The sequence below is a fragment of the Hippocampus bargibanti genome, linkage group LG03 (genome assembly GCF_051943395.1).
Source record: "Hippocampus bargibanti isolate YZ-2025 linkage group LG03, ASM5194339v1, whole genome shotgun sequence".
NCBI classification, from domain to species: domain Eukaryota; kingdom Metazoa; phylum Chordata; class Actinopteri; order Syngnathiformes; family Syngnathidae; genus Hippocampus; species Hippocampus bargibanti.
Window position 1 is genome coordinate 22144587 of NC_142736.1, and position 20335 is coordinate 22164921.

Consider the following 20335-nt stretch of genomic DNA (forward strand, 5'->3'; position numbering starts at 1 on the left):
ACAAACAAAAACCATTGCCACGTACACACCGACACAAAGTGGTCAGTTCAATCTGTTAACACACCCGTGATGATTTCCTCCAGGCCTCATGACTACTCATCAGAGGGTTTTAATGACTGGGCTTTCATGACCACCCACTCTTGGGATGAGAAGCCCTCTGGGAAGTGGACGCTGGAGATTGAGAATGTAGCGGGGGCCAGTGACTACGGTAAAGCCTCGTTGCTAGATGTGACGCCATGATTGTTTTTTTGTTGCTATTATTCCCATTTTGTGTGTTTATAACAGGACTTGAGATCTCAATATAAAACAAAAACAGCATGTCCTTCAAGAATGATGATGTTTCTTGCGAAATACTTTGTTGTGAAATTTTGATACCATACACGACAGTTCAAGCTTTAAAAATTGGGAAATTGTCCGCTTTGCCCCCTCAGTGAGGAAACTTGCAGTCAAGATGAACCTCTCAACACCCCACCCCCTAACCCGCCATCCTCCTCCCACCCTCAAACACGTTTCTTTTGCACTCACCAACAGTTATTAGACACAAAGGGACATCCGGTCGTCTGAAAATTGCTGCTCTTTTCAAAGTGTCATTTTCTGTCACTTCGTGGCAAAGATCTGAAAGTCTTCTAAAGAATATGCTTGAAAAAAAAATCCACCCTCGGGTGCTTATTAAGCTTCTAAGAATGACAGGCCTACTTGTTCCCCACATTATTTTTATTTTCTTGAAAGCTTAATATAAATACATGTCCGTGATATATACTTTATATATGTACAGTATAACATATCGGTTGGCTCATCTCTCTTTCCAGGCACTCTAACACAGTTCATTCTGGTGTTATATGGCACGGGCTCTCCTGATGATTCTCAGGCTGAAAGCAGCAACTGCAAAATGATGGACCTCAGACAAATATGCCTGGGTAAGACGATGTCTCTTCCTGGTTGTATACGAAGATATGAAAAGTGTTGAGCGCGTCTGGTACTCTAGTGGGAGGCCAATGTGAAACTTGTTGATCTACTTCACTGATCCATGTTGCCCGTTATAGTCTAAAAAGATGATTTGAGTGCATGACATGGCTGAGAGCCACTCCGCCCCCGGCAGAAGAAGTTATGACCCAAGCCCCAAACTATTGTTGATAGCTTCAAGCAATTCATCAGATTGTTCTAATCAAGTCCATATTGCTGTTTCATAGTGAATCCAAACACTCTTAACTGAAAACAATACTGATTTGACATAGTGACAGTGTGGCCCCTACAGGCAGACATGGGTAGTGAAAAAATGAAAGGTTGCACAAAGCCATTCACGGGGGTCATGGGTTTTAATGTTCGACTCCAGAAACTAAAAAGTGTCTTGGAAAAACTGAATCTGAATGACATCGATTGAATTCTCATTATTTAATAAGAACCTTTAATTTGATAAACTAAATCGGAACTGTACAATTTGAATTCCTCACTGAAAATGAAGTTGTGTATATTAATCTTTTTTTTTTTCACGATTAGAAATTCAAATCTTTTAATCACAGATTTGATTTGCTTTACATTTCTCGTTCTGTTTTACGAGTAATAATGTAAATTTCCAAAGTGCAAATTCATTTAACCTGGCAAGTGCATCAGGTCATGGAGGGATGATGGGATGGATGCTTTCTTTCAAATGAAGAACGAACAGTGTATTTTGCAACGTATCAAAACAAAATTGTAGTTGGTTTTTCATGACTTTCACCCTCACAAATAATAACATGGGCTCGTAGAAGTCAATTTGTTCAACATTACTGACACCCAGCAGTGAAAAATAAGAAACGATACATTTTGTTTTTGCAATTAAAGCGTTTCTTATTGGCAGCTGTTTTTATTTAACATGATTTATTTTTAATTATTTTTTTTATTCATCATCCCCACGTTTTAAGCATTTGACCATTCTCAGTCATTCTTGGTATTCCAAGTTAACATTGCCACTAGCCACATGTGTAAATAAAAAAAAATACATACAGTGGGACCTTGGTTTACGAGCTTAATTGGTTCTCAGACAGAGTGTGTAAGGCGAAAAGTGTGTATCCCGAAAATTTATTTGTTTAGCTGGGTTGATAGCTTTTTGTATCAAGTTTACAGATGACTTGTGCGGGTTATTTGTGGAGCCTGAACAAAAGTGTGAGAGTGTGAGAATAGTGAGAAAATGGATAGAAAACAGTGAAAATATCCCATATATTTTAACTGTTTTCTATCCATTTTCTCACTATTCTCACACTCTCACACTTCTGTTTTTTGTTTCAAGATCTGTTATCTCCCTTTCGTGTGTGTTTTCTCACTCTCTCTGTCTGCCTGTCTCTTTAATGTTTAACCCCCCCCTTTCACTGTGGGTTCTTGACCAATCACATGGCTTTAACCGAAGACACCATTTTATTTTTGGGAGAACGGCCTCACTCTCTCTCTCTGTCTGTAACCTCATCTCCCACTGCTGCGTTCTTGACCAATCACGTGGCTTCAACTGAAGACTGGGGGCAGAGAATAGAGGACAAAAACGGTGGCCACCATTTTCTTGTTAGGAGAACGGGCTCGATCGTTCGCGAACAACACATCACTCATTGTGGCAGCTCCGTGTTTATTCCGAAAAATAGTTTGTCTGCCAAGTAAAACTTTCATAAATGTAACGTTCGTAAGCCGAAAAGTTCGTAAGCCAAGGGGTCCGTAAACCAAGGTCTCACTGTATTTACAATAATATGGTGTTGATTTATAATAATATCTGCACACTTTTCAGTGCAAAACTAAGACCCAAATGTACGCTTAATTTAAAAAGAAATCAAATCTGGCCAGGAGTTTTGCTATCTCTCTCTGTATATTATTGCACAGTAAATTGAGCTTTATGGCTCAGCTTTTTTCGAGGCAATGATTTTGTTAAGAGTTGACTGTCATAATCAACGGAATCGCTATGCAGTAATGGTAAGGTCCCTCTCGGTAAAGTCATTATTTTACTTTTCTCCTGAAAAATGAACGCCGTTAGTTACGCCATTATTCCCAACGGGGGTAAAAAAAGGTATTTCTAATCATCTTTCGAAAGACATTTTTGACACAATTCTTTTATTAGGCTTTGTCAAAATGAGTCAAAGTCCATCCGTACTGTATGAGCTCGCTTTTTCCATCTCGCGTCACCAAGATGTATTTCAAAATGCTATTCTGAAGCTTGCCCTTGATCTGTTTCTTCTGTGCCTTTCCTGCGTTGCAGAGTGTAATGCCGGCTACTATCTCCATATGCAAAGCTGTGTGAAAACATGTCCAGTCGGCTTCGCTGTGGGTTTGCAGCCCCTCAACCACACGGTGGGCAACAACATTGCTCCGGCCTACGTCCCAGCCTGCATGCCGTGCCTGCCGCCCTGCCTGACGTGCAGCAGGCTCAGCGCGGAGGCCTGCCTGTCCTGCCCTCCTCACAGATCGCTCAATCCCGTCACGAGCACCTGCGATCGCGTCACCCAGTACATGCGCGAGTCCCCCGGCGGGTTCATGGTGGGTCAGGGTGACGCCGGGTCGCAGCCCCAGCTCAGCTCACGGCTGCCTACGACGGTGGCCATTCTCAGCTGCATGGCCATCGTGGCCGTCTTCGCTGGCATCTTCCTCCTCCTGCAGCTGCGCTCGGGCGCTCTCGTTAAGCTCCCATCGCTGGAAGCCGGCAGCGGCCTCGCGGGCAGCTTTAACCTGGGCGGAGCTCGGGTGGTGTCGTACCGCGGTATTCCGACCGTGTGGGGCGATGACGCCGTCAACACGGACTCGGAAAATGAAGAGTTTGATGTCCAAAACGAGAGGACTGCCTTTATCAAAACACAAAGTGCTCTTTAATACATTCCTTTACTGCCCCCCCCCCCTTTTTTTTTTTTTTTTTTTTTTTTTTCAAAATCCTTACCGCAAATTTTTGAATGGATCAGGGCCGGGGTGTCTGTTTCACGCTCTTGTCTGGTTTCAGTTCTCTTTCTGACCTCAGTTCCCATTTCAGTAGGTTCCTTCCAATCATCCTTCACTTTGCCGTATGAGACCTGACAGGAAGTGTCTGCTCACTGGGAGTTTAGCATGACGGGGTGTGTTCACACATCTTTTCCACTAAGTGTCTTCCTCCACCTCTTTTTTTCCTTTGGATCACTCACAATGTGTATCCGTCCCACCCTCCTCTCCGGTTCCTATTGTTCCACTAAAAAGACAATTTACTGGTTTGCTTTTCTTTGATCCTTCCCTCGTCTATCAGTCTCTGTGCAGTAGCCGGATGAGATTGTTTTGATGTGAGGAACACGACAAGCGTGCCAGTGTCCATGACTTTTAAGGACACATGACTTTTAAGTCTGTCCGACGTCAGTCGGTGAAGGGTCTGTTCCTAGAATCTGCTGCATTTTTTAAGGAAGGAAATCTATTTGGAATCATTAAGTCTCGCCAGTATCAACATCCCAAATACCTCACATTTTTTTTTTTTTTTTTTGGTGGGTTGAGGGTTGCACCTATCAACGATTGTCATTGTGCGGGTTTGACAGGCTTCTTTTACAACTCACAGATGTGTCATCTGCAATGGTCTGAATTCAATTGGAAACAAAATCTACACGCTCCATAAATTGTTCAAACCAATATCCAATCAAGCCTGCAGCCAGCTGCATAGCTATTATTACTTGTGATTCATCAGCTGAAGGATTGGACTCATTAACGACACATCAATACATTCCTTTGGTTCGGGCATATTAGCACTACAAAGACAAATTTCACATGCTTCAAATCAGCAAGGACACTAATGTACTTGTCTGTCATTTTTTTTTGTGAAAGAGAAACATACATCTTCCTCGTAATAGGACATTTTTTTCCCTCACCGTTTCACATTCTTGCTCTCTCAAGTTGAAACTGCACATCATCACCATGTTTGCATCAAGTACAACATTTAAGTGGATCTCTTCTATGAGCCGCTTCAACAATGTAGCTCCATTCCGTCTGATGCTGCTTTGTTGTTTTCTCTTCTTTCGAGAGTCATACCTTAGGGGAAGGTTGTTTTTAAGTCTTTGTTTCTCCTTTGCTACATTTCAAATATGCATCTCATCATTGAATCCAAATCAATTGATCTCTTTTCACAAGCTTCATAAAAATGATGCCCCCCCCCCGCCCCATCTGGCACTCAAAGCACTGCTGAGAGAGGTTGTCATGGCGGTGATGACATGCATACAAAACCGCAGCTGCTCACCCTTTATATCTACCTCTCATCACTCAGCATGGTTTCACACATTGACGTGTGCCAAAGCTGGAAATATTCTGAAATATAGGCTTTTGCGTTTGATGAGATTTTTAGAATGTTGTGTCAATTCGTCACCTTTACAATCATGGTTCATGGGCGGGGCTTGAAATCTTGGCTTTGGAAATAGGATAGGTTAAAGGATCGCCTTGTTTTGTTCAGTTGGGCCTCATTGACTCACGTTTTCAATCGGAACTTGCCAACCAGACGTTGTTTGTGCTCTTTGTACTGCCATTCTCCCTCGATGGTTCCTCTTGACGTTACGACTTTTAGTCCCGACGCTGACAATCAATTTCCCTGTTTAGAGAGCATGTGGCAGGCACGGAAAATGAATCCATTTCAACCCAACCATTTATGTCGAAAAGCCTTTTCGGAAATTCATTTGGGGTTAATGCACCCGTAGATGTGATTACAGAAATGTTTGTCCCTCGTGTGACTGCACGGGACTGCTCGTGAATTGACGTTATTGTACACCTGCTGCCGTTTGGGCTTTACGTAGGATACAAATTTAAAAATGTCATTGTGGCCTCATGTGGAGCGTCTACAAATCTTAATGTGCGAATGCGGCACCACAATTGCTCGCTTTAGTTCTTTTAGAATGACAATGTGAGGGAATGCTTTGTTAAGATGTGCAACTTTGTTTGGAGTCTGCGCGAGTGGCTGCTATTGAGTGCTCAAGTTTCAAACTTTGCCTCAAAACGCACGTGGAACCTTTTCAAACGCTCGCTGGCAACTCTCGAACAAAGAACGGCGTGACTTGGAATATTTGATGCTTCAAGACGTGCATATGGAAATAGAGGCTCATGTCGTATTGCAATTAAATTGAGCTTGAGGAGTCTGGCGTATCCGATTCGAATGAAAAGGAGCAATATGTCGGCAGAACCAAAGACAATCATTTTGTCTGTGTCTCATCTTAGGTTGTTTTGCTCATCACTTGCCAATCCCCCTCCTATCGAATCCTTTTCACTTTTGATTGGGCATCCCACATCGTTTCTTTTGCGACACCCTCTATTTTTGAGCTGTTGTGAAGGAAGGGGCTAGAATGTATTCCATCTTCTTCAATTTAAGGGCTGAAGTCCGTTGAGCGTATTCCCGTGCGCGCACACGCCCGTTCGGTCTACGTTCAATGAGTCGGGATAACAGCATGGCACGACCCCTATCGACCTCTCGGCGAGGTCCTCGGCCCCTCGGCTGCACACAGTACCTTAAACATGTGACCTATGGATATCGAACATGGATGACTTGGCTTATCTGAGACAAAACTCTAAATAAGGCCTATTTTTGTACTATATGAACGGTGCAGTGTAATTATCTTGTAATTTAAAGATTGTTTGCTTTTGTTTTTTTTCCCCTTTTATTTAATTGATGTCAACTATAGATTCTACTAAAATAAAGATCTATGCAAATTTCAAGATGTTTTGCTTGATTTCACCTCACAACTACATGTCAGTGAATGAGCACAGTTCATATCAAGGACTTTCCATTAAAAACACTTTGATCAAAACAATCTGCTGATGTTTTGAGAGTAATGATCTGAAGGGCAAATCTTTGTTGTGGGCAAACAATTTGCAACATGCTACTTTATTCAGCTCATTTACTCCAGCGAGACTATTTGATGAATTGCTGGTCGAATTAACACGATGACTGCACCGACTGTGTCATAAATCCAAATAATGACATGAGAGTGGTTCTGTGCCGGGCAATAAAACAAACCATTGTTTTATGCATCGATAGTTCACATGAAAAGACTTGAGCGTCTCAAGCTGTTAATAAAACAATTAAAGGGGATGTTTAACTCATGTATGTATATGTTCTCCAGGTCATGTCAGCCATGTCTGGGCCACTAAGCTCGAATGTAATTCGTGGTGCTTTGTCATATTTGCATTTCAATCAAATCAAATCCAAATGAAACCATTGCAGCTTCGCAAAAAAAATATACCGTATTTTCCAGTGTTTAAGGTGCACCCAAAAGCCGTGATTTTCTTCAAAAGATGACCCTGCGCCTTATATGTACTTAGGTGCGCCTGATATGTGAAATAATATTGAGCCACAACAGGTCTCGCAATTACTGTCAGCAGTCACCGACTCCATTTCCCCCTGTAGAAGTCGTGCATAACCCTGGCTGGGGCTATTTGCCTTCTATGGGTATTTGGAAAACATATATATTTATATATTTGGAAAACTTTTTTCATTCATTGATGGTGTGCCTTAAACTCTGGTGCACCTTGTGTCCTTGAGAGCTTTCAAAGGCACTTGAAATAAAATTATTATGATGATGATTATTATTATTATACACCGGAAAATACTTTTATTATTGTAAAGTTTTCAACTGTAAATAATCAAGCTGAATTTAATGTAAAAAAACAAAGCCGTTTTTTAACTATTTTTTTTTTACTTTAGTTCAATGGATATTATGCTGCTCCTCCTCTTGTGCATGTTGTAGCCACCTGGGGGCAGTGTAACACAGACATACACCGTTACAATTCATAGGAATCCACTAATATTAACAGTCCCACTATTTGTCAGTTTCTTTAAAGGACAACCAACGTCACTTTTTTGTTTCCAAACTGACATCAGAAAAACGTTTCATAGCATCTAAACTACCCAAAACACGCAGTATGATATTTTTATTCAAATGCAAAACACCAATAAAAATGACTTCAAGTGTCCAAAATCTGCAAAAAATTGAATTGGGCATTTTCAGAAAGTCCCGCCCCCAGTTCGTGACGTCACGCCAAGACGTCTTGTATTGCTGGAGAATCAAAACAATGGCTTCAGATTCGGAGAATATGCTTTCTTGTTGCACATCCAGTTATGAATATGATTCAAAGAGTTCTGAAGAGGAAAGCATATACAATAAAGTCTCGTTATATCGATATCGGATATATCGATAGTCCCGGTTATATCGATACTGTTTCTATGCACGCACGGAGAAAATTACATGCAAACAGGGTCGGATATATCGATAGTCCCGGTTATATCGATATTTTTTCGGACTCCCTTGAATATCGATATAACGAGACTTTACTGTATGTTTGCAATCGATTAAAGAATTTATTCCCTGCCATTTTGAGGCATCTGGACTGCAATGTAGCGTCCCAGAAAAGAGGCAGAAAATGGCGACCTCTTGTAGACATGACAGTGTATTGTGTTTCCAAAGGCTGATAAATTCCTTATATGGATCTTGGACGCCCTCTTCTGGCGCAACACGAGGTTTTCAGACCAAACAAGCATTGACGTAATGGAAGGACTGCTACAATGTGTCCTTTTTTTCGGTCAGGGGCGTTCCTTCAGTGACGTCACGTACGGACTCGTCACCAACTCAAAAACAAGACTTCCGGAATATTCAGCACAAGTCTTAAAACGTAAAATATAGCTGTATGCGGTGGAATCTTTGGCGCTCAGTATAAGTCATTTGAAGCCATTTTACAAATTATGGACACAACTTGTCCGGACACGTCAGTTGTCCTTTAAAGGTTATAATACTGTGACCGGTGTCATTTTATTTCCCATCCATAGCATTTTCCACTACGTGTTAGTATTAAGCTAAACGTACGTGCCTGCTGAAGCTGAAAAAAATGTACTGTTCCTGAACTAAAAGTGAAATGATTCTTGCCAGCAAAAGTGCCGAATTAGAAAGTGCCACTTCACATGAACAAGAAGCAGGGAAATAACCTCTCTTTGACCAATGCAGCTGCTGCAAAAGTACAACACTTTGTTTCGATCTCATTTGCAGAGCGAACACAAAGCTCTTTCCGGGACACAATTTCAGTTCAAAACAATTCTCAAAATGGGAGTTAGGGAGGATTTGCGAGGCCCTCAGGCTCACACAGCTGTTCTGAGGCTTCTAGACTCTGAGCTTCACGTGATGGAGGTCATGAAAAAGTGGATGGGCCAGAAGGCCAACAGTGACAGGGTGTTTGGGGTACAGCTACATCACATGGTGGACAAGCAGGAGCGGCCTCAGCATGCAGCTGGAATGGATCACATCAGCCCGATCAACAAGGTCAGACCACATAACATTTGTCATGTCTGATTGAAAAACTGTCTCTTATCTGCCAAATTGGTTGCTTGTTGTAAATTGAGTTGAATTTCTTACCACCTTACAGTCCTCCTATCTTTTATCTGTGCTCACAAATCAAAGCACCAGAATCAGAATATATTTTGTTGGCCAAGTGTGAAGAACGCACAAGGAATTCATCTTCGGTAGAACACACTGCACTAGTATCATCAATAGATCTGTGTAAGCTCTCAGTCGTACAAGAGTGGTCCATCGATGAAAAGGTTTCTTCAGCCGTCATATGTACTTCTTTAAAGGCGTCGAATGTTTCGCTTCTTATCCAAGATGCTTCTTCAGCGAGCTAAAGTCTTACTGGTAGTGTGTATATATATATATATATATATATATATATATATATATATATATATATATATATATATATATATATATATATATATATATATATAAGATGGTAATGGCCAAGCAACCAGATATCGTGGTCATAGATAAAGGGGAAAGGAAAGCCGTTGTTGTGGATGTAGCGGTCCCGAGTGATGGGAACATCAGAAAGAAGGAACATGAGAAAATCGAGAAATACCAAGGGCTCAGAGAGGAGCTGGAGAGAGCCTGGAAGGTAAAGGTGACAGTCGTGCCTGTGGTGGTCGGAGCACTTGGGGCAGTGACCCCCAAACTCGACGAGTGGTTGCAACAGATCCCGGGAACAACATCGGATATCTCGGTCCAGAAAAGCGCAGTGCTGGGAACAGCACGGATACTGCGCAGAACCCTCAAGCTTCCTGGCTGAAATGAGGACCCGAGCTGAAATGGGGACAGACACCACCCATGGTGGGTGAGACGAGGATTTTATATATATATATATATATATATATATATATATATATATATATATATATATATATATATATATATATATATATATATATATATATATATATATATATATATATATATATATATATATATATATATATATATAAAGTAATTTTATTAAAATAATTAAAACATAATTTTCGCGACATTCAATTAGTCATTCAATAGTGGAATTGTTCCCCCAAATAAACAGAACAAAACTTTACAATATAAGAGAATGTGTATAACTATTTGTCCACTTATAAAATGATATCTGAGTTTTTATTATTCTGTGACATTTTCATGATGATTGAGTGATTCTGAGACACATGCTATCCTGTTTTTGAAGCAGAACTGTTCACACTGAGACAAACAGTAAAAGTCCTCTCCACATGGTAAACAATCCATCACATTTGATAGTAGTGCCAGAGTTACCAGCGCAACCCTCTTTTCAGTCTCTGGAATGTCAAAGAGAATCACTGACATTTACTAAGGGACTTTTAAAGACTTTTACCAAACAAAAAACCATGGTGTACTGAACATATACTTTAAAAAAGTCCTACAAACCACTCTTGAGTTATGTTGCGTTAAATCATAAATTGGTCCTGATTTGCTGTTGCGTAGGGCATAAGAGCTCCTTGAGGGACCATTTCAGAATGTTTTATTTTAACCAGGAGTGGCACTGTGCTGTGCCAAGGCTGGTCGATATCTATTTGGAGCAGCACCAAATTGCACATATGCTTGGCTACTGTCATTCAGATTTATGCATTAATTGATAAAATCAAACGGGGACAAAAACTAAGTGCCTGTACGGTGACGATAAATGTGTTGTAAATTTGAGACACCAAAAGAAGAGTGGTTCTAAGCTGTAAAGCTAAACCCACAAAAATGGCACACATTTCTTCTTTAAAGAAGAGATACTTTGTTTTTGATTCTTGGCTCGTGCTTATGCCTTCAAACAACTCAAAATAACATTAATTTGCTCATGGGAAAGTAGTATCAAGTTGTGATAGTACTTCAAATAACACACACAAAGCTGTTGTTTCACAATCGGACAGGTGATCTAACAACATTCAAAGGCCGTTCAGAATTAGCAAAAAAGACAAGTTACAATAACAAAGCTCTAAATGTTTTTCTACTTTTTTTTTATCTTCATTGAAGCGTATGCTCATGCATGCATGCATGACAACACATTGGCCATAAAAGAGCAGCCAGCATTTTTTGACAGGATCCTCATCATAACTATATGATCCCCTTGCCTATCCAGAAAAAAAACTAACCGTTACCCTTTCTCACTTGGCAGATGTAACAAATGCTATCAAGACACCTGCACGTCAGAGCCAAACACGATGTCCTCCCTTGCCAAACATCTCCATTCATTTTCCTCAAAATGATAGCAGCCGCTTCTATTATCTCTTCTTGTCTGTGTTCCACCTACAGGAGGTGGATCGCCCGGAAGTTCAGCGGCTGCTGAAGTGTGACGGAGATTTCTTGGTGAGGAAGAGTCAAGAAAAACAAGGTTATGTGCTCTCGGTCCACTGGGATGGCTCCTGCAAGCATTTCCTCATTCAGAGCCCGAATGAAGCTGCCTTCACACTCTGCAACATTATTGCAATTTCCCTCCCAAAGTGACTTACATCTGTATAATCATATTTGCGAATGCTTTTGTGGATACGGTGAAAAATGAGGATGGGGAAAGCTTCAGCAGCATCCCGCATTTGATCCATCATATGCTCTCCTCTCGACAGCGTACCACTCGCAAGTGTGATATACAGCTGAGGCAACCTGTTCTCAAGGTAGCGCATCATTTGCTCCGTTTCCTCCATGTGATCACTCACTTAACTCATCCATTTGGATAAAATAGTACCCACTCCCTGCTAAACGACTCTCTTGCTGTTTGTCATTTGATAGGACAAATGGGTCCTGGAACATGACAGTGTTATACAGTATTAGGAAACCTTATAGGGCGGGTGGGTAAGGTTTAAATTTTTTTTCATCAAAATTTTACACCCATCCATCCATTATCCATTAGAGATTAGGCCCATTACCCTGTTCTGGGTCTTGCATGAGGAAAGTTTAATCTACATTAATGATGAGATTTAGGCTATCTTGGCCGAGACTGCCCCCCCTCAAAACAACTGAACATAGTATCCACTATTCCTCCATTTGTCACAATTTGCAAGGTGGTGATGGTGGTGCTGGTGGACCCCAAAAAAGGAGTGAGGATCAGGGTGTATTTGACAAATTGTATTAAATAAAGTCGGCAGGGACAAAATCTCAAACAACAAAGTCATCAGAAAAAAAGGTCCAAAGTAGCAAACAAAAACCACGAGTAAAACATGACCAGATAAAACAAACCTGACAGGGTGAAACAAACAATGACCGGACACTGGGAGTCCTTTTAACGACCACTGATTAAAACGACCATAATGTGTGCAGCTGCAGGCAGTGCCCAACAGTTCCACCTGTCACGTTCCGAGGGTGACAGTGGCAACTGACTAGTCTGAATGTTAATATATGGGGAGGATCACTAAGCAGGCTGCAGAGACGTTGATGCTGGCAGATGATTTATTAACAAAAAGGCACGGGTCCGAGATAACGCGGACCCGGAAAAAAAACGTGTTGAACAGAAAGTGACAAAACAGAGCTCAGCGAGTGGGTGGGCGGGGGCGATCCGTCCAGCCTCACTAAATAAAAATCATACCCTCATAAAAAGGCACGCGAGGGTGCAAAACAGCACACAATCTCGAGAGTAGCAGACTGACCCGATCGCGGCTAATAACTAACTCGGGTGAAGCAAACTCTCGTACCGATAGCAGTACAAGGCACAGGCGAGGCGTTGTATCTTCCGACGCTGGGTGAATGCCAGCGACTGGTTTAAATGTCCAAATGCCAGTGATGAGGGAATTGACAGCAGCTGGCAGAGGTCGGGAGCGGAGGCCCCGCCCAGCTGTCAACTCGCACGTGACACCACCTGTTAGTTGCAGACCGAAACCTGACACCATTTGAGCGCATTTTACTTTGTTCGGTGATTAAAAAAAACCAAAACATTTACCACCTATCGTTTTTTATTTAAACAGTGTGTCTTAATTTCATCTATAAAGAATCTAAGCAGCTGTGTACTTACTTGGCAGCTAAGTGGTCCACTTACTCATCTACAATCAACACGCTGATGAACTGCTTCATCAAATGCAGCCAGTGTTGCACTAGTTTGCATATCGCACAATAATTCACACTCATGAGATGTCTATTTGAATGGGAGCTGTTTAAATATGGTGTTTTTTGCAGGGGGGGGGCATGCAGGGTAACTTTGGGGAGGCTTTCAGGGGTACCCTGTGCTGCAATAACACCCTTGTAGCGGTGAAGACTTGAAGGGAGAACCTGGTCCCGGAAAACAAGAAAACGTTTCTGATGGAGGCCAAGTTAGTAAAGACCACATGCACACCTGCACCCTCCCATCCACCTCATATTATCCTATTATCCCAACATTGTGAAACTGATTGGTGTGTGCACTCAGAAACAGCCCATCGATATCGTAATGGAGCTTGTTAAAGGTGTGCCAAAAACTGAGACTCGCGCTGAATATTCAGGAAGTCTTGTTTTTGAGTTGGTGGCGAAGCCGTACGTGACGTCACTAAAGGAACGCCCCTGACCGAAAAAAAAGACGCAATGTAGCGGTCCTTCCATCACGTCAATGTATTTTGCTGTACTTGTTTGGTCTGGGGACCTTGTGTTGCACATAAAAGCAGCCAGAAGAGGGCGTCCAAGCTCCATATAAGGAATTTATCAGCCTGTGGAAACGGAGGTGGCCACAGGAGGTCGCCATTTTGTGCCTCTTTTTCCTTGAGACATTTCCCCTCAATGTTGCCTCATAATGGCACGGAATAAATTATTTAATCGATTGCAAACATGTATACTTTCCTCTTCAGAACTATTTGAATCATATTCATAACTGGATGTGTAACAAGAAAGCATATTCTCCGAGTCTGAAGTCATTGTTTTGATTCTCCAGCAATGCAAGACGTCTTGGCGTGGCGTCACGAACTGGGGGCAGGATATCTGAAAATGCCCAATTCGCAGCTCAATTTTTTGCAGATTTTGGACACTTTAAGTCATTTTTAATGGTGTTTTGCATTTGAATAAAAATATGATACAGCATGTTTTGGGTATTTTAGATGCTATAAAACGTTTTTGTGATGTCAGTTAAGAAACAAAAAAGTGACGTCGGTTGTCCTTTAAATATAAAGCATCCTCCGGTATATCATGAAGAGCTCAGTGCTACCAGGATTGTTGTGGCACAACTTGAAACACCAAATTTGGACGTACCTGGACACTGTAAAACCCGCTCCCTAGAAAAAAATGCTTAAAAAGGATTATATTAATTTGTCATGGCCATGAAAGTTAAAATACGATAAAACCAATTATATTTTAGTCCGCTTTTCATGACTTGTTTGTTTCATCTTTATTGTTCCTCCATGTTGTTTCTTTCTAATATAACTGATATCATATATGTGCAAATTTGAATAGGTGGTGATTTTCTGTCCTTCTTGCATTTGGAAGGTGACAGAAACCGTCTTGGAGTACCTGGAGAGAAGGAAGTGCATTAACAGGTAATACTAATAGATGTTATGGTTAAGGCATCGTTTGCCTCGATAGCAACGGAGTTAAAAAAATATATATATTGCACCGACAAAATCAAGCTATGTCGATATAGAAAGATGCACCAAAACAGTTATTATTATTACTTTATGGAAGTAAAATAAATACTGTAGCCTTTCCCCTTAAAAATGCTTTTTTTCCCACTTGCTTTCACTTCCTCTAGTCTATGTTTAGTGTGGTACACATTTTTCTATTACTATTTGCCACCCTTTCAATAGGCCGAATGACTGACATGTTAGAAGACTCTTGCGATGCTAATTAGAGGAGATACCTTGGTTGAACATGTCTATGCATTTTCATTTTTTTTAAAGTATCATCAGTCAGATTCAAGATATATCTGTGACCACCGTGTCGTGTTATTTCCTGAACCAACAGTTCTCAATGTTCACTCATTCTCTGCCAGACATGCACAAAAGGTTTTTGTCATTGTCACTCAAATTCAAGGACCCACAAAATGTTGAGGTTTAGGACTACATAAACATTCAATGCAGCGTAAGAAACATTGGACTATCTTCTTTCATCAGAAAAAAAGAGTTAATTCCTGAATTATATCCGTCTGGAGTTATATGAGCTTGAAATGAGGGTGGTTGTGCAAAATACAATTCAATAAATACATATTGGTTTATATAGCACTTTTACGTGGAAAAAAATAGAAACGCTGCCCCCTTGTGGAAGGTATAAACATTGTCAGAGGTCTGGCCAGCGCTTTATCGGCACCCGAGCAAGAAAAACACAAAACCCGAACAAATTCGGTAATGGCGCGCCACGTCACATTTTCAATTCCCGAATCAATTCATAAATGGCAGTGAATGAGTTAATAATGATCAGTGCTGTAATAAAAAAAATCTGTATTGTTCAGACTTGCTGGTGATTGGATTGAATTTTCTTGATGAACTTGAAAAGTGCCACTCAGAGCCACAGCAAGTATAGGAAATCATATGTGACTGGATCAAACCACCACAGTGGCAATTCATCCATTTCCCAGCAGTCAAAGGGGGTGTCTGTGTGAGACAATGATCATATAAAAATTGACAGATGTGAGAAACCGCTATAGAGAGGAATCAGAATCAGAATCATCTTTATTGCCAAGTATGTAGAACACACAAGGAATTTGTTTCCGGTAGAACACTCTGCACTAGTATCGTTGTCAAAAAAAAAAAAAAAAACTGCTAAGTGGCACTATACAGTTCCATTTTGGCTACTGTTGAAAGAGTTCAAAGAGTTAATGGCTTGGGGGAAGAAGCTGTTTAAATGTCTTCTGGATTTGGTGCGCATGGATCGGTAGCGCCTCCCTGAGGGGAGTAGCTGGAAAAGGTGGTGGGCAGGGTGCGGAGGGTCCAGTAGGATTTTCCGCACCCTAGTTTGGATTCTTGCAGTGTGCAAGTCCTCGAGAGTGGGTAGGGCGGTGCCAATGATGGACTGTGAGATGGACAGTTTGGCATATCAGAGAAGGCAGCTGGGAAGGTGAAAGTGCCTCACGTCTTTTGTGTGTGATACAGAACAACACAAACACCTGCTCTGATTCCTTCCCGTTTTGCGTTTGGCCCCCCATTTTATGTATAACCAGCAGCACGCATCTGTTTTGTGTGTTTCCAGAGATCTGGCGGCCCGAAACTGTCTAGTGACGGAGCATCGTGTCGAAAAAATCAGTGATTTTGGGATGTCGCGGCAGCAGGATGATGGCATCTATTCAGTGGAGGGGAGTCTCAGACAGATTCCAATCAAATGGACGGCTCCCGAAGCACTCAGCTACGGTATTGCGCGTCCGCAAATACACGCACAAGAACATGTCCCTGTTCATCCTCAAGTGGACAAACTGATTCAGAGCTAGGTTGGATTGGATTGGATTACCCGTTTATTAGTCTTGCAGTGGAGAAATTTACATTTCACAACATCAAGGTTGGAAGAAAGGAAGGGAAAGGAAAGTAAGACGTAGAAAAACAAAATACTGGAGCTGCCGGAAAGGCAGCCACTCTTGCAGCGCCATCTTGGTCAAAGGAACAACAACAGCAAAAAACAAACAAACAACATAACAAATTAATATGACAACACAAGGACACAGTTATTCAATCTTAAGCACTTTTTGCTCCCTTTTTGATGTGTGAAGAAGTTATAGAGGAAAGAGGAGAGGATCAAAGTGTCCTTTTCACTAGTAGATCAGGGACGTCATTGTGAAATGTGCACGTCTGCTACAAGCTAAATGTTGAAAGCAAACACAAAGTTGTAGCATCCATTGACGAAAGAGATTGTCTCACATCTCCTGTCCTACGTAAATCCGCTTCAATTCCAAGCCGCGACAGTTCCACATACGCATCGGCGCTCTGCGCTGGCGCACCTGTCTTCTCATCGCGGGCTCCTAAAGCCATGCATCCATCCAGCCGCAGACTCACCAACAGCACTTTTTCTCAAATTATGTTGGACTTATGCTCCATGCCAGCTTGACGGGCGACTGTTCTTATTTTAGTTTTTCGTTGTACAACTTTTTGAGGCGACCGCTGCGCCAGCTGTTTCATGTTTGAAGGGTGCCACAGATGTAAAATAGCACAGTTCACATCAGTGCTGTCCAAAGTCGTCCAATGTTTGGTTTTTAGTCATTCTTTTATTTTGGTTTTCCTTTGAAAGCAGCCTCAGAACATTGCTGAACCTCCTCTGTGTTTCATTTTTAATACCGGGCCTTATAGACAAAATTATTGGTGCCCTGCTATCAGTCAAATAAATGCCACTGTTGGTAGGAAAAAATCTTTTGGGAAAATAACATTCATACAGATGAAACAAGACCGGAGCTTTTTGGCAAGTCACAACAGCTTTTTGTTGACAGATGCAAACAAAAAAAGTCATTCCAGGTTATACTTCTGATAAATGTCTAACATTAAAGGACAACCGACGTCTCCGGACAAGTTGTGTCCATAATTTGTCAAATGGCTTCAAATTACTTCTACTGAGCGTATTTTACAAAGATTTCACCGCATATAGTTCTATTTTACGTTTTAAGACTCGCACTGAATATTCCGGAAGTCTTGTTTTTGAGTTGGTGCCAAGTCCTCATCCTACGTCACTGAAGGAACGCCCCTGACCGAAAAAAGGACACATTGTAGCAGTCCTTCCATCACGTGAATGCATTTTGCTGTACTTGTTTGGTCTGAAAACTTCATGTTGCACCAAAAAGAGGCATAAGAGAGCGACAAAGCTCCATGTAAGGAATTAATCAGCCTGTGGAAACGGGCTGATTAATTCCTTACACAGAGCTTTTATCAGCATTTTCTGACTCTTTCTTTGTGCTACATGTTCCCCTCCTGTTGCCTCAAAATGGCACGGAATAAATTCTTTAATCGATTGCAAACAGGTATGCTTTTCTCTTCAGAACTATTTGAATCATATTCATAACTGGATGAGTAACAAGAAAACATATTCTCCGAATCTGATGCCATTGTTTTGATTCTCCAGCAAAGCAAGATGCCTTGGGGTGACGCCACGAACAAGAGGGCGGGACGTTCTGAAACTGGCCACTTCCGGGTTCATTTTTTTGCAGATTTTGGACACTTGAAGTCATTTTTATTGGTGTTTTGCATTTGACTAAAAATATCATACTGCGTGTTTTGGGTATTTTAGATGCTATAAAACGTTTTTCTGATGTCAGTTAGGAAACAAAAAAGGTGATGTCGGTCGTCCTTTAAATAATAATTATATGGCTATTATTATGATCTCTAAGCCCCTGGAATTGTTTTGCTGAGAAACTTGCCTTTATCAACACTGCCCCCTACCGCTTATTTTGCAGGTCGTTACACCACCGAAAGTGACGTCTCGAGCTTTGATGTGTTGCTATGGGAGGTTTTCTCCATGGGAATGATCCCTTACATCAGAATGAGCAACCAACAGGCCAGAGAACAAGTGGAGAAAGGTAAACACACAAGTGCTGTCATCACGACCTGAACGGGACAACTTCATATAAATAAGAAAAATGTTCATGCACATTTTGCCAAGTAAGTGTACAAATTTGTTTCAGACAGTGAAGGCGGATCTAATTGTAACCTTGTGCATCTGAATTTATAAAGAAAAACAGACGGCAACCATATCACCAAATCATGCTGGAACAAAAGCAAATAACACTTGAAAAAAAAACATGTTTGCACAGTTACAAATGTAGAATTAATGATCAAATTATGAGTTTTTTTCTTGATATTCAGTAGAAATAAACCTCTTAAGACCTCAGACATTTAAACAGCTTCTTCCCCCAAGCCATTAACTCTTTGAACAGTAGCCCAAATTGAACTGTATAGTGCCTCTGCAATTTTTTGATGATGATACTAGTGCAGCGTGTTCGACCGGAAACACATTCCTTGTGTGTTCTACATACTTGGCAATAAAGATGATTCTGATTCTGATTAAAAAATGAAAACCATGAAATAAGTTTTTTTTTTTCCTACAGTTCCCAAAAAAAAGTGTACAGAATTTTTCTAAGCCTTTGTATGAAAAACAATGAAAGCAATAAAACAGACCACATTCATATGCCAGATTTTTGTTACATTTATCTGAACAAGGTACACAATAATGAAGTAAATAACAAGTACACACTCTGGTATCTCAGGATGAGGTTGTTCAGAATCAAATAACACATTGAAACTCATTTTAAATAAGAATGAACATAAAGAGTTTGATGTTTTACTTTATTCGTAAGTCGGTTCGTTGTCAGATCTCCCGGGCAAGTGACACGCAGATTGTGACGTCACCGGTGCGCACCGCAGCTTTAATGTTTTCAATCCCTTGATCTTGATGTGCGTCTCACCCTGACGCATATCACACGCTTGAAAATGGTATAAAAGGAGCTGTCGCAGGACAGAGAGAATCAGACTCATCTCGGACTCAGACCCGGACAGACACACAGCTCGCAAAACCTGCTCAGCATCGCAATTATCTCCTTCTTCTCAGCGACAGTGATTTTATTTTGTGTCTTCTTGGGCTGAACACGAGCCTGTGGTGGTTTTTTTCGGTCCCATCATAGTAAAATTATCAGCAAAAAGCTCAAAGTAGGCGATCGACGTGTGCATTCAATGAGAAACGGTGTGCAAAGTAGCGCCGGCTGGAGCGCTGTTCGGTCGTGTGCTTCCGCCGAAGGTCACTCCGCCAGCCGTGGTGGTTGTGTATTATGAAAATAGTGCTTATTATAAGGTTTATTTTAATAAATTAGAGGTTCTTAAAACGAAAAGTTTGTAAGATAAGGTGTTTGTAAATTGAGGTCTCACTCTATACCCTTGGCCTGCATGGGAATGAGTCAGGCTCACTTAAAAGATATCAAAGGGTTGAAAGGCCCACTTCAGTGTGACACCACAAACACGCACGCGCGCACGCACGCACGCACGCACGCACGCACACACACACACACACACACGCACGCACGCACGCACACGCACACACACACACACACACACACACACACACACACACACACACACACACACACGCACACACACACACACACACACACACGTACGTGTTACCATTTAAACACCCAATGATGACCCCCCCCCCCCCCCCCCTCAGCCTCAACACCACCAAAAGAGTTTAGA

At 41.4% G+C, this 20335-nt stretch overlaps 1 protein-coding gene and 1 pseudogene across 3 annotated transcripts in view; both read left to right on the forward strand.

Moving 5' to 3' along the window:
• Positions 1–3871, forward strand: part of furina (furin, paired basic amino acid cleaving enzyme a) — a 62903-nt gene extending 59032 nt beyond the window's left edge. For both annotated transcript variants that reach the window (XM_088992595.1, XM_088992596.1), the window contains exons 14-16: positions 84–208; positions 810–917; positions 3215–3871. In XM_088992595.1, coding sequence (XP_088848721.1) covers positions 84–208; positions 810–917; positions 3215–3822 — 841 coding nt within the window. In that variant the 3' untranslated portion in view covers positions 3823–3871. The remainder of the gene's footprint in view (positions 1–83; positions 209–809; positions 918–3214) is intronic.
• A 15-nt stretch (positions 3872–3886) lies between these two features.
• On the forward strand, positions 3887–20124 carry LOC148900697 (tyrosine-protein kinase Fes/Fps-like; annotated as a pseudogene). The gene is made up of 9 exons (XR_016114585.1): positions 3887–9275; positions 11553–11682; positions 11784–11908; positions 12024–12082; positions 13416–13543; positions 13584–13666; positions 14640–14722; positions 16368–16525; positions 18547–20124. The product of XR_016114585.1 is annotated as a tyrosine-protein kinase Fes/Fps-like (transcript).
• The last annotated feature ends 211 nt before the right edge of the window (positions 20125–20335 follow it).